The sequence below is a fragment of the Triticum aestivum genome, chromosome 7A (assembly GCF_018294505.1).
Source record: "Triticum aestivum cultivar Chinese Spring chromosome 7A, IWGSC CS RefSeq v2.1, whole genome shotgun sequence".
Classification (NCBI taxonomy): domain Eukaryota; kingdom Viridiplantae; phylum Streptophyta; class Magnoliopsida; order Poales; family Poaceae; genus Triticum; species Triticum aestivum.
Window position 1 is genome coordinate 720,395,360 of NC_057812.1, and position 14,172 is coordinate 720,409,531.

Below are 14,172 nucleotides of genomic sequence, written 5' to 3' on the forward strand. Positions count from 1 at the left end.
AGCATTAATATTCAAGGTAGATTTCACCTCCTCTCTCTGCTCTTTTCCTGTGTTTTTGCTGAACAGGATTGATGATTTCTCCTTGTTAATTGTTTGTCCCGAGCATCTCTCATAGGCATCCAGAATATTTTGTACTTCTCTTGCATTCACCTCATTTGCCTCCATGAGTAGCAAGGAGTCATCTGCAAATAAAAGGTGGCTTACACTTGGAGCATCCCTACATACTTTGATTCCTCTAAGCCTCCCTTCTCTTTCCGCTTCATGTAGCATTGAGGAGAAACCCTCTGCACAGATTAAAAAGAGACAGGGGTGGGGGGCGGCTGGTTTTGTTTAATTGCTGGGTTTTTTAAGCGGAAAGGAGGGCATCAACGTGGGATCGTTGGATAAGCGTCACGTACCACGGAGCATGGATGGCAGTATTTTCGCGGAGCAGGCAAGCCCCGCCAAGGGGGGGGGGGGGCGAAGAGTGGACGGGGCTTGCCTGCTCCGCAGCGGTGCTCCCCTCCGTGCTCCGCACTGATCCTACGTCCCTCAACGCTACCCACGTCTCCCCCAAATTAGTAATAAATACGCAGCAAATAAACCAGCCGAACTGTCTTATCTCCTTTCCGCAAGCCTGCTCTTTCATCACGAAATCAAAAGAAAAATCAAAAAAATCTGAATATTTTTGTAGTAACTTTTGACAAATGTTTTTTATGCTTAAAATTTTCATCATGAAATGACATTCGTGGAAGTCATGGCAAAAAAAATCAGTATTCCAAAATGCTTTCAAAAATAACATTTTTAAAGTATCAATTTTGTTTTTTTTTCACGAGTTCCAAGAATGTTCATTCATGATAATTTTTTGTAAGCACATAGAACATTTGTCTAAGTTTACCACAAAAAAATTCCGATTTTTTAAATTTTTTTATTATTTTCCTTCATTTTACTGTTCACCGAGAGCATCCGAGCTCGGGTGCAAATACTCCATGTCCTACTTCTCAGAGTGCGGATTTCTGGAGGCCAAGCTCCAGTGATTTTGGTATTTTGAAAAAATCAGAAAGCGTATTTAAAAGTTTCAAAAAGAAACTGAAAAAATACATGAAAACATATATGTATTCCGCAAGATCACGTTAAATTTCGTCGAAAAATGTAGTGATTTGTCGGCTGTACAAAATTTTTTTTGGCCCAATAACAAAAATAAAAGGCCCGTTTTAAAATGTGTATTTGTCTTTTTTCTGTATGCCACATGTAAAAGTATAATGTTGTGAAATTTTGCATATACATAGTATACATGTGCACGTGTGTTCACAAAAAAATTTGAAATTTTTCGTGCTGCGAAAAAAATAAATTTTGAAAACTGCTCATTGGAGCTCGGCCTTCTTTGTCATTTTTCGAGTTACTCATTCCACACTTCTCAGACAACCTAGGAAACTAGGTGCTTGTGGACTGATGATGTCAAAAAAAAGGTGCATGTGGACTGTTTTATGCTAAGAAAGAGCTATTCTGGCTTGCTTGCATATTCATGGAAACGCAATCACATAATAGCACATGCCAGTGGATACCAACATTTGGTCAATAAAATAAATAAATAACAGAGTCAGAATAGCACACATACATGCATACATACATATGTATGGAGTCCACGACATCAGTCAATAAGTTACTCCTCCTGGGCCCATTATTATACCATATATCATATATGCACTACTGGTGTTAAAATTAAAAATTCCTGCAGGGGAGGAACAACAAGAGACATCTGCCTTTTCAGCAGCAGCACAACAAACGACACCTACCTATTCTTCCTCGGTCAATCTCGAAACGAAGTACATACATTACTATGATCAAAGTCTTCATGGTGGGGATTGATAGAAGCCCTGGAGAAGAAGAGGCCCTCTGTCTGTGCCTCTCCATTCTTTCTTAACCATTAATCAAGGGGATGATGATCCTGGCCGATGCCGCTGGCACCTGTTACATCTGCGACCCATAAGGTGCGAGCGTGCTGCTGCGCAGGCTCACGCCGGCGCCTCTTAGCGAAACAGCAGGGCCCCTGTGGGTGCTCGCCCTGCTTACGAGGCTCGAGTCGAGGTAGAGTATGATGACCGTTATGTCATCATGGAAGTGGCGACGGACACCTCGGTCGATCTTCTTGAGATCGGAATACCTCATCTCTCTTTTCTTGGCTGCTTCTAGCAAGGCTGATTTTATGAGCCTCCTAGCGCTCCCCTGCAAAATCAAACAGAGCATGAGCCATTAAGTCTCCAATTAGCACTGGGCCTAGCAAAAACAAGGTAAACGTAATTCTGACACAAAGCTTCTGCCATAGTAGTGATCAATTTTAACCCACTGCTTCACAGCCAAAAATTATCAAGGATTCTATTTTCTATACAAGCCATGCCACGTCAACATTCAGCTGACGGCGTGATCACTGGATTTTAAATGCATACATGCCATGGTAATGTGCAGTTTGTAGTTGAAAAGTAGAGAACCATCCATAAAGTAGAGAACCATCATGTCTCTATTTTACAACATCAATTCTATATGCAAATTGTTATTCTCAAATATCAATTTTGCATTCAGAGAAGCCTTATTATTGTTTCATAAATGAAAATCAGGGCAAGTAACCCATGCTCCATATGCTGGGTAATGAATCAGCATTTTGTAATAGTGGCATGTTAATTCTGAGTTTGTAAATAACTAGAAATCTAATGTGGAATATGAAACCATAATGTCATGCACAGTTGTACTAGAATACGCCAAACATTATGGAAGTATATTTGTCAGGTCAACTTATTTACATGGGAATGAGAAACTTACACTACGAGGGCTACTTTGAACAATGTCAACAGCCTCCTGGTTGGTTAAGTGCTCCCAAAGTCCATCAGATGCAAATATGAGAAACTCATCATGTGGCTGTATAGGTTGAACGCAAATAGATGGTTCTGAACTTAGTATGGGCCTGTTAAAAGGTTCACGAAGACGGAATTTTGCATACAGAGGTTCCCGATTGAACTCTTGTTTTTTCAGATAGGCATCACCGATCGATCTGCAGACCTGCAACATACAACAAGCAAAGAAAATCTTCATTTGGTCCCACGGTAAAAAGAAACATAATCGGCAAGTACCATCATATATCTGTTACTCATAGTCATACAAGACAAACTCAGCGACACATTTCTGCATGTCCTATCATGAAGTGATGAATCAGTGGGGCTTAAGAACATTTTTTAACAAATGGTTAAACCGATTGAAGAAACTAACCGAACTGAGCCATAATAATATTTCTTGAGTAGTAACTATCCATCCCATGAGAAATAAGTCTACTAAGTAAAAGATGATACGGGCACTAGCAATGCAAAACCCCAAATTGTTATTAAGCTCTCCGCTTCAGCGCTACCTAATAAATATAGCAGTATTGTCATAATCATTGATCACATCAAGAGGCTAATTGTCATCCACAAGCATAAGAATATGTTTGTTGCGTTTCTACCCCCTTACAGCCCTACGGCCTATACCACTTGGTTTTGTCTGTATCTTGGACAAAAACAAGAATGAGGTTATTCACTAAAATACCATTCAGAGTAAGACACAAGATTAAACTTCCAGGTGGTAAAATTGAATGTATATTTTGCCAACTGAATGTGCATAAGCATATGAAATGACCATTATATCGAACTTCCACGAATCTACAAATGTCTCCCCAGTGGCAGAAGACGCACCTGAATTAGGCCTTTTACACGCCAAACACTGTGCTTGAGAACAACAACATGCCTATCTTCAGGGTGCATTGACTGCAATTCTTTTCTCACTGACTCAATGCTGACATTATGTTCTGCTGACAGTTGGACAGCCAACACTTCTCCAGTGGCTTTAACATGTTTTCCTAAAACAGCACGAGAATCCCCAACATTCGCAACATAAAGCATGCCACCACAGATAACACCAACCAGACAGCATGAGCCAACAGCCGCTATTTGAGGCTTGACAGGCCATTGCTTGGTGACGATAGAGAAGAATCCATCTTCTGTAGCTTCATATGCTTTCTTCAGTACATCAGCAGACATTGCATTCTGTTCCGAAGCGAACCCTGCAATACAAACCAGGGAAGAAGTAAATAATCACTGCAGTGTTCTTTATCAGGCAAGTGAAACAGGGCAGTGTGGACAGAGCACCAAAGAATGAGCATAATACTAATGCATAGTGATCCCAGGTTAGAAATTACTTTTAAGATGGTTGAAGAGGTTATCGTTGATGTAGCAAGCTGTCTCTGGTCCACCGTGCCCATCGTAAACCCCGACGAAAGTGCCGTATGGACCAGAGTCGAGAAAGCTCAACGGACCCGACTCAATCTGACACTGGTCCTCAAGTAGGTTATTGGCCTGGACAACAGCCATGGAGAAGTCGCCATTTACATGCTCCCCAGTGTCCTTGTACCATAGAAGTCCATCCTGCCTACCGGTAGCATCTGAGCCTGTCCGGGCATGCCGGTTGGATGAAGGTCTCCAACACGCCCGTAGAAAGTTCATCAATGTCACTATCATCCCTCATCAGTCATCCCACCCACGTACGCCTCCGAGCTCGCCTCATCTGTTATCTAAGAAAATTGCAGTGTCACTTCTCAATGCACCAACAGAACTCTTGCCTTTATCCTGGAAAGAAAAAGAAACATGTATAAGTATGTGAAACACAAGTATGGCTCATTAATAGTACTCAACGCTTATCACTTGCACTCGGACAGGGGCACAATTAAAAAAAATCAAAATTTATCTATCCTTCCTTTGTTTTTTTCAATCCATCCAGGAGAGCTGCATGCATTTCTTCAGTAATAAGTACACACTTTGTCTACCATGTAACATTGAATACAAATTCAGCATAGTTGCTCTGTCTACAACTGAAAAGGGTCTGAGGAATCTCCTTTGTCGTAAGTTTATAGTACAAGCAGATGTAGGGAAAACAAATCAAATTGCCTTGCTTGGTGCTTTTAGGTTCTATGGTTCTAGTAGAAGCAACCTGGTACTGGGTAACCTACACCATCACTGTTTTTCATTGCAAAAGAGACAAATGTATAGCATAATATAATGCCTAAATAATGCAGCAAAAGACACAATCGTGTCTCTGTTTGACACAATCGAGGGCGAACATTTCCGATCATACACTCAAAACATCTATGGCAACTCACTTACAGAAACTCAGCAAACCTAAGATTTTACTCGAAACATAGGCCGCAGCAAAACCTTTCCCATCATACATCAAACATCTATGGTAACTCACTTATAGCAACTCATCAAACCTAAGATTTTACATGAAACATAGGCTGCAACAAAACATTTCCAATCATACGCTCGGAACACCTACGGCAACTCACTTATAGCAACTCACTAAACCTAAGATTTTGCTTGAAAACATACGCCGGGGCAAAACATTTTTTAAATACTTTCACAATCAGTTAGGAACCAAGCCTATTCCCCAACAACTCAATTACCCAAAACCTCATCTACTCCCACAAACTGCAAAACTCTCTCACTCCTCATCCTTGGCATCACAGACTGACACTATAGTGACCATCAAATGGGCAGCTACTGCATACAACTGTGAACCATGATTCAGACGCCAATTTCCCCAAAAATCCTCCACTGGGAGCATCTCCTAAGCACCAAATCGAGACGAGACCCGAGCGCGGATAGTATCAGACCTCCCAATCGCCACGAAACTTGGGGACAAACGGGCGCGCTGGTTGATTGGGATCAAGGCAGAAATGCTCTGCTCCCCCCCCCCCCCCCCCCCCCCCCCCACCCACCCTCTCAAACAAAAATCCCAGGCGCACCTCGCCTCCGTCGGCGCGCCCAAATCGGCCGCCTTGGGATGGGAATCCGGCGAATTGCGGGTAGGGCGACTCGATCGACCTCTCTAGACGAAGAAGGAAGGGAGAGGAACACAGTTGTGGTAGAGATAAGGGGAAAGAAAAGAACTTGGAGGGTACACACACCAGTAGGTACGGCGCAAGCGGATCGGGTCGTGGCTTGTGCCCGCGCAGGCACGGCGAAGGGACTTCTCTCCGTCCTCTCCACCGGCGCCGGGGACGGACGAAGGTCGGCGGAGGGTGGTGGCGAGCGGCGGCGGCGGCAGCACGAGAAGGGGATGAGGCGGGGAAAGGGGGTGGGGTGGGGCCGTGGGGGGAGTGCGGGCGCGCTGCAACGGCCGTTTGATGACGTGTGGGGCTCGGACACGGACGCGATAGATAAGGCGGAAAAGCGCGCGCAGGCCCTCGATGAAGATCGTATTCGCTGATCGGTCCCCGTGACACGTCAACACCAATAACGGAAAATATCTATCCAGCAAAAGGTAAAAAGCACGAGGTCAAAACTCATCGGCGAAATGGACCCAATGATGAAGATTTTGATTGTTATTCCAAGTTCTAGCTTCAAGAATAAAAGCTGTTTTTTTGTCTCTTTTCTTTTTCGCTCTCGTGATGTGGCTATCGCAGATCTTTCTTTTCATCGATCTCCGTCGACGAGCCTTAGGATAGGATTCGCCTCCCTCTAACTACAAAAGGTAAAAAAGCACGAGGTCAAAACTCACCGGCAAAATGGGCGCAATGACCAAGATTTTGAATTTTATTCCGAGTTCTAGCTTGAAGAATAAAAGCATTTTTTTATCTCTTTTCTTTTTCCCCCTCATGATGTGATTAACGCAAAATTTTCCTTCCATCAATATTCGCCTAAGTTAAAAAATCATCTGAGTCCTCACTCACTCGGGCTTAGCTGCAAACCAGCTTGTGCCTAGATTCAAAACTCAATCAACTCATCCAAGTGAGGACACCCTTCTCGCTCGAAAGCTTAGCTACGAGCCAGTTTGCGCCTAAGTTAAAAACTCATCCGTGTGAGGACATCCTTCTCACTCGGGGGTTAGCTAGTTTGCGCCTAATCCCAAAATTCAATTGAAACACATCAGCAAACAAAGCAAGGATTCACATATCCGAATAACTTTGATCTGTTCGAGCAGTTAAAGCAAAAACATAAGTGCACGAGCTCCGTACTCGATCAAGTTTAACGGTTGCATAACCACTCGGCATACCATGGCAAATTCACTTGGACTCAAAGTTTTCGGTCAAGTCTCTGACGTAGGACTAGCCGGATCAACCAACGTGTCCAACTCGATGTCGTCCGCTATCCGAGTGGCAGCCTCTATGAACATCTCAATAAAGTCCTCGAACTTGAGCTTCTTCTTGTTGATGACCTTGAGGGACTTCAGCTTCTCCTCCTCGACATCCTTGCAATGGATGCGGACGAGTGAAAGCGCCACGTCGGCACCACAATGGGCTGCGAAATTCTTCCATGATCATTCTGAAGTTCTTCATCTGGAAGCAGTTTTGCGTCAATCTTCTCCACACCGAACTCCTCGACGTACTGTTCAAGCTCATTCTTCTTCTTGAGAAGCTCAGTGATCTGGTCGCTTGACTTCTTCTTCTCCTCTTCAAAGGCACTCGTCTGGTTATTGAACTTCATCTCCCACTCGGCGTAGCTGCTCTTGAGCTCTGAAATCTCACCTTTCATCACTTCAGTCGCGATCTTCAGAGTCTTGTTCTCCTCCTTGAGCTACCCCACGCTTTTCAGAGAGTCCTCAGCTGCTTTGATTTTTGTGTTGGCGTTCTTCCAGGCCTCGGCAAGTTTGATGTCCTTATCCTCAAGAGCCTACTTCATAGTTTCAAAAGAAATACAGGTCCTGAGCCTCGTTTGGAGTTGGCATTCTCACTACGAACATCTGCTAAAGCGAGTTCATTCGGATCAAAGGAAAAACAAGCTTCGAAGAGCGGTCGAATTCTAAAACTAACCTCCTGGGACACGCTTCTCTTTGGGCAAGGCGGTCGCTTTTATGCCTCTCCGTCTCTAGATCCAGGTAAAGCTGCAACACTTCCTTCTCCGAGGCAACGTAGTGAGTTCCAAGCTCACAAGCTCTCTCTTATAAGACAAGAGATTGATCAGTCGACGACAAAGACGAAAACCCTTCTAAGGAAAGAACAAACTAGACCGGTACCAGATGTTGAAGTGTGCGTTTCAAGGAAGGAACAAGCTCGGCCAATTCGAGACATTCTAACAATCCTATATCTACGAGGCTTCTAGAAACCCCGGCATCCACTCGGCCAGCCGGTGGAGAGTTGTGCTCCGAGTGCAAGAATCAGCAAAAATTCAATTCAAAATGATGAGGAACGTTGCAGAAAATAAAAAATTTCCTACGGTTTCACCAAGATCTATCTATGAGTTCATCTAGCAACCAGTGATCAGATTGCATCTACATACCTTTGTAGATCACGCGCGGAAGCGTTCAAAGAACGGGGATGAGGAAGTCGTACTCGACGTGATCCAAATCACCGGAGATCCTAGCGCCGAACGGACGGCACATCCGTGTTCAACACACGTACGGTCAGCGTGACGTCTCCTCCTTCTTGATCCAGCAAGGGGAAGGAGAGGTTGATGAAGATCCAGCAGCACGACGGCGTGGTGGTGGATGCAGCAGTCACCGCAGCAGGGCTTCGACGTTCTTCTGCGAGAGGGAGAGGTGTAGCAGAGGAGAGGGAGGCGCCAAGAGTCAAGGGTGCGGCTGCCCCTCCCCCCCCCTTTATATAGGCTCCCCAAGGGGGGGGCGGCCCTAGGAGATGGGATCTCCTAGGGGGGGCGGCCAAGGGTGGAGTGGCCCCCAAGGCAAGTGGGGCGCCCCCCCCCCCACCCTAGGGTTTCCAACCCTAGGCGCAGGGGTGGGCCAAGGGGGGCGCACCAGCCCACTATGGGCTGGTTTCCCTCCCCACTTCAGCCCATGGGGCCCTCCGAGATGGGTTGTCCCACCCGATGGACCCCCGGGACCCATCCGGTAGTCCCGGTACAATACCGGTGACCCCCGAAACTCTCCCGATGGCCGAAACTGCACTTTCTATGTATAATTCTTCACCTCCGGACCATTCCGAAACTCCTCGTGACGTCCGGGATCTCATCCGGGACTCCAACAACTTTCGGGTTACTGCATATTCATATCTCTACAACCCTAGCGTCACCGAACCTTAAGTGTGTAGACCCTACGGGTTCGGGAGACATGTAGACATGACCGAGATGGCCCTCCGATCAATAACCAACAGCGGGATCTGGATACCCATGTTGGCTTTCACATGCTCCTCGATGATCTCATCGAATGAACCACGGTGTCGAGGATTCAAGCAACCCCGTATACAATTCCCTTTCTCAATCGGTACGTTACTTGCCCGAGATTCGATCATCGGTATCCCAATACCTCGTTCAATCTCGTTACCGGCAAGTCACTTTACTCGTACCGTAATGCATGATCCCGTGACCGGACACTTGGTCACTTTGAGCTCATTATGATGATGCATTACCGAGTGGGCCCAGAGATACCTCTCCGTCATACGGAGTGAAAAATCCCAGTCTTGATCCGTGTCAACCCAACAGACACTTTTGGAGATACCCGTAGTATACCTTTATAGTCACCCAGTTACGTTGTGATGTTTGGTACACCCAAAGCACTCCTACGGTATCCGGGAGTTACACGATCTCATGGTCTAAGGAAAAGATACTTGACATTGGAAAAACTCTAGCAAACGAACTATACGATCTCGTGCTATATTTAGGATTGGGTCTTGTCCATCACATCATTCTCCTAATGATGTGATATCGTTATCAATGACATCCAGTGTCCATAGTCAGGAAACCATGACTATCTGTTGATCAACGAGCTAGTCAACTAGAGGCTTACTAGGGACATGTTGGTGTCTATGTATTCACACATGTATTACGATTTTCGGATAACACAATTATAGCATGAATAAAAGACAATTATCATGAACAAGGAAATATAATAATAATCCTTTTATTATTGCCTCTAGGGCATATTTCCAACAGTCTCCCACTTGCACTAGAGTCAATAATCTAGTTACATTGTGATGAATTGAACACCCTTGGAATTCTGGTGTTGATCATGTTTTGCTCTAGGGAGAGGTTTAGTCAACGGATCTGCTACATTCAGGTCCGTATGTACTTTACAAATATCTATGTCTCCATCTTGAACATTTTCACGAATGGAGTTGAAGCGACAGTTGATGTGCCTGGTCTTCTTGTGAAACCTGGGCTCCTTGGCAAGTGCAATAGCTCCAGTGTTGTCACAGAAGAGTTTGATCGGCCCCGACGCATTGGGTATGACTCCTAGGTCGGTGATGAACTCCTTCACCCAAATTGCTTCATGCGCTGCCTCCGAGGCTGCCATGTACTCCGCTTCACATGTAGATCCCGCCATGACGCTCTGCTTGCAACTGCACCAGCTTACTGCCCCACCATTCAAAATATACACGTATCCGATTTGTGACTTAGAGTCATCCAGATCTGTGTCGAAGCTAGCGTCGACGTAACCCTTTACGACGAGCTCTTCGTCACCTCCATAAACGAGAAACATTTCCTTAGTCCTTTTCAGGTACTACAGGATATTCTTGACCGCTGTCCAGTGTTCCTTACCGGGATTACTTTGGTACCTACCTACCAAACTTACGGCAAGGTTTACATCAGGTCTGGTACACAGCATGGCATACATAATAGAACCTATGGCTGAGGCATAGGAGATGACACTCATCTCTTCTATATCTTCTGCCATGGTCGGACATTGAGCTGAGCTCAATTTTACATCTTGCAACACAGGTAAGAACCTCTTCTTAGACTGATCCATATTGAACTTCTTCAATATCTTATCAAGGTATGTGCTTTGTGAAAGACCTATGAGGCGTCTTGATCTATCTCTATAGATCTTGATGCCTAATATATATGCAGCTTCTTCAAGGTCCTTCATTGAAAAACTCTTATTCAAGTAGGCCTTAATGCTGTCCAAAAGCTCTATATCATTTCCCATCAAAAGTATGTCATCTACATATAATATGAGAAATGCTACAGAGCTCCCACTCACTTTCTTGTAAACACAGGCTTCTCCATAAGTCTGCATAAACCCAAACGCTTTGATCATCTCATCAAAGCGAATGTTCCAACTCCGAGATGCTTGCACCAGCCCATAAATCGAGCGTTGGAGCTTGCACACTTTGTCAGCATTCTTAGGATCGACAAAACCTTCCGGCTGCATCATATACAATTCTTATTTAAGGAAACCATTAAGGAATGCCGTTTTGACGTCCATTTGCCATATTTCATAATCATAGAATGCGACAATTGCTAACATGATTCGGACGGACTTCAGCTTCGCTACAGGTGAGAAAGTCTCATCGTAGTCAACCCCTTGAACTTGTCGATAACCCTTAGCGACAAGCCGAGCTTTATAGATGGTCACATTACCATCCGCGTCTGTCTTCTTCTTAAAGATCCATTTATTTTCTATGGCTCGCCGATCATCGGGCAAGTCAGTCAAAGTCCATACTTCGTTTTCATACATGGATCCTATCTCGGATTTCATGGCTTCCAGCCATTTGTCAGAATCCGGGCCCGCCATCGCTTCTTCATAGTTCAAAGGTTCACCGTTGTCTAACAACATGATTTCCAAGACAGGGTTGCCGTACCACTCTGGTGCGGAACGTGTCCTTGTGGACCTACGAAGTTCAGTAGCAACTTGATACGAAGTTTCATGATCATCATCATTAACTTCCTCTCTAGTCGGTGTAGGCACCTCAGGAACATTTTCTTGAGTCGCGCCACTTTCCAGTTCAAGAGGTAATACTTCATCAAGTTCTACTTTCCTCCCACTTACTTCTTTCGAGAGAAACTCTTTCTCTAGAAAGGATCCATTCTTGGCAACAAAGATCTTGCCTTCGGATCTGAGGTAGAAGGTATACCCAATAGTTTCTTTAGGGTATCCTATGAAGACGTATTTTTCTGACTTGGGTTCGAGCTTTTCAGGTTGAAGTTTCTTGACATAAGCATCGCATCCCCAAACTTTTAGAAACGACAGCTTAGGTTTCTTCCCAAACCATAATTCATACGGTGTCGTCTCAACGGATTTCGACGATGCCCTATTTAAAGTGAATGCGGCAGTCTCTAAAGCATAGCCCCAAAATGATAGCGGTAAATCGGTAAGAGACATCATAGATCGCACCATATCTAATAGAGTGCGATTATGACGTTCGGACACACCATTACGCTAAGGTGTTCCAGGCAGCGTGAGTTGTGAAACTATTCCACATTTTCTTAAGTGTGTGCCAAATTCGTGACTCAAGTATTCTCCTCCACGATCTGATCGCAAGAACTTGATTTCCCTGTCACGTTGATTCTCAACCTCACTCTGAAATTCCTTGAACTTTTCAAAGGTCTCAGACTTGTGTTTCATTAAATAGACATACCCATATCTACTCAAGTCATCAGTGAGGGTGAGAACATAACGATAGCCACCGCGAGCCTCAACACTCATTGGACCGCACACATCAATATGTATGATTTCCAATAAGTTGGTTGCTCGCTCCATTGTTCCTGAGAACGGAGTCTTGGTCATTTTACCCATGAGGCATGGTTCGCATGTGTCAAATGATTCGTAATCAAGAGACTCTAAAAGTCCATCTGCATGGAGCTTCTTTATGCGTTTGACACCTATGTGACCAAGGCGGCAGTGCCACAAGTATGTGGGACTATCATTATCAACCTTACATCTTTTGGTATTCACACTATGAATATGTGTAGCATTACGCTCGAGATTCATTAAGAATAAACCATTCACCATCGGAGCATCACCATAAAACATATCTCTCATATAAATAGAACAACCATTATTCTCGGATTTAAATGAGTAGCCATCTCGTATTAAACGAGATCCTGATACAATGTTCATGCTCAAACTTGGCACTAAATAACAATTATTGAGGTTCAAAACTAATCCCGTAGGTAAATGTAGAGGTAGCGTGCCGACGGCGATCACATCGACCTTGGAACCATTCCCGACGCGCATCGTCTCCTCGTCCTTCGCCAGTCTCCGCTTATTCCGCAGCTCCTGCTTTGAGTTACAGATGTGAGCAACTGCACCGGTATCAAATACCCAGGAGCTACTACGAGTACTGGTAAGGTACACATCAATTACATGTATATCACATATACCTTTTGTTTTGCTGGCCTTCTTGTCTGCTAAGTATTTGGGGCAGTTCCGCTTCTAGTGACCACTTTCCTTGCAATAAAAGCACCCAGTCTCGGGTTTGGGTCCATTCTTTGGCTTCTTCCCGACAGCTTGCTTGCCGGGTGCGGCAACTCCCTTGCCGTCCTTCTTGAAGTTCTTCTTACCCTTGTGTTTCTTGAACTTAGTGGTTTTATTCACCATGAACACTTGATGTTCCTTTTTGACTTCTACCTCTGCTGATTTCAGCATTGCAAATACTTCAGGAATGGTCTTTTCCATCCCCTGCATATTGAAGTTCATCACAAAGATCTTGTAGCTCGGTGGAAGCGACTGAAGGATTCTGTCAATGACCGCATCATCCGGGAGATTAACTCCCAGCTGAGTCAAGCGGTTATGTAACCCTGACATAGTGAGTATGTGCTCACTGATAGAACTATTTTCCTCCATCTTACAGCTGAAGAACTTGTCGGAGACTTCATATCTCTCGACCCGGGCATGAGCTTGAAAAACCATTTTCAGCTCTTTGAACATCTCATATGCTCCGTGTCTCTCAAAACACTTTTGGAGCCCCGGTTCTAAGCTGTAAAGCATGCCGCACTGAACGAGGGAGTAATCATCAGCACGTGTCTGCCAAGCGTTCATAAGTCTTGTTCCGCAGGGAGAACAGGTGCGTCACCTAGCGGTGCTTCTAGGACATAATCTTTCTTTGTAGCTATGAGGATGATCCTCAGGTTCCGGACCCAGTCCGTATAATTGCTGCCATCGTCTTTTAGCTTGGTTTTCTCTAGGAACGCGTTGAAGTTGAGGACAATGTTGGCCATTTGATCTACAAGACATATTGTAAATATTTTAGACTAAGTTCATGATAATTAAGTTCATCTAATCAAATTATTTAATGAAATCCCACTTAGATAGACATCCCTCCAGTCATCTAAGTATAACATGATCCGAGTTAACTAGGCCGTGTCCGATCATCACGTGAGACGGACTAGTCAATATCGGTGAACATCTTCATGTTGATCGTATCTTCTATACGACTCATGCTCGACCTTTCGGTCTTCTATGTTCCGAGGCCATGTCTGTACATGCTAGGCTCGTCAA

General features: G+C 44.6%; 1 protein-coding gene across 1 annotated transcript; it reads right to left on the minus strand.

Annotated features, from left to right (window-relative positions):
- Positions 1-1,537: 1,537 nt before the first annotated feature.
- On the minus strand, positions 1,538-6,178 carry LOC123149682 (probable protein phosphatase 2C 60). The gene is made up of 5 exons (XM_044569390.1): positions 5,966-6,178; positions 4,202-4,628; positions 3,699-4,066; positions 2,797-3,033; positions 1,538-2,205 (listed from the first exon to the last, which is right to left on the minus strand). Exons 2-5 carry the CDS (start codon positions 4,518-4,520, stop codon positions 1,951-1,953), a joined length of 1,179 nt encoding a protein of 392 aa, XP_044425325.1. The 5' UTR covers positions 4,521-4,628; positions 5,966-6,178; the 3' UTR covers positions 1,538-1,950.
- Between the last annotated feature and the right edge of the window lie 7,994 nt (positions 6,179-14,172).

What these genes read in the sequence shown, in the direction of transcription:
- LOC123149682 (XM_044569390.1), bottom strand. Translation starts at nt 4,520, where the DNA reads ATGATAGTGACATTGATGAACTTTCTACGGGCGTGTTGGAGACCTTCA. An exon ending in CCTCTTCAACCATCTTAAAA is followed by an intron (nt 4,067 to 4,201) that starts GTAATTTCTAAC and finishes TTTGTATTGCAG; the next exon opens with GGTTCGCTTCGGAACAGAAT. An exon ending in GTGTAAAAGGCCTAATTCAG is followed by an intron (nt 3,034 to 3,698) that starts GTGCGTCTTCTG and finishes TGTATGTTGCAG; the next exon opens with GTCTGCAGATCGATCGGTGA.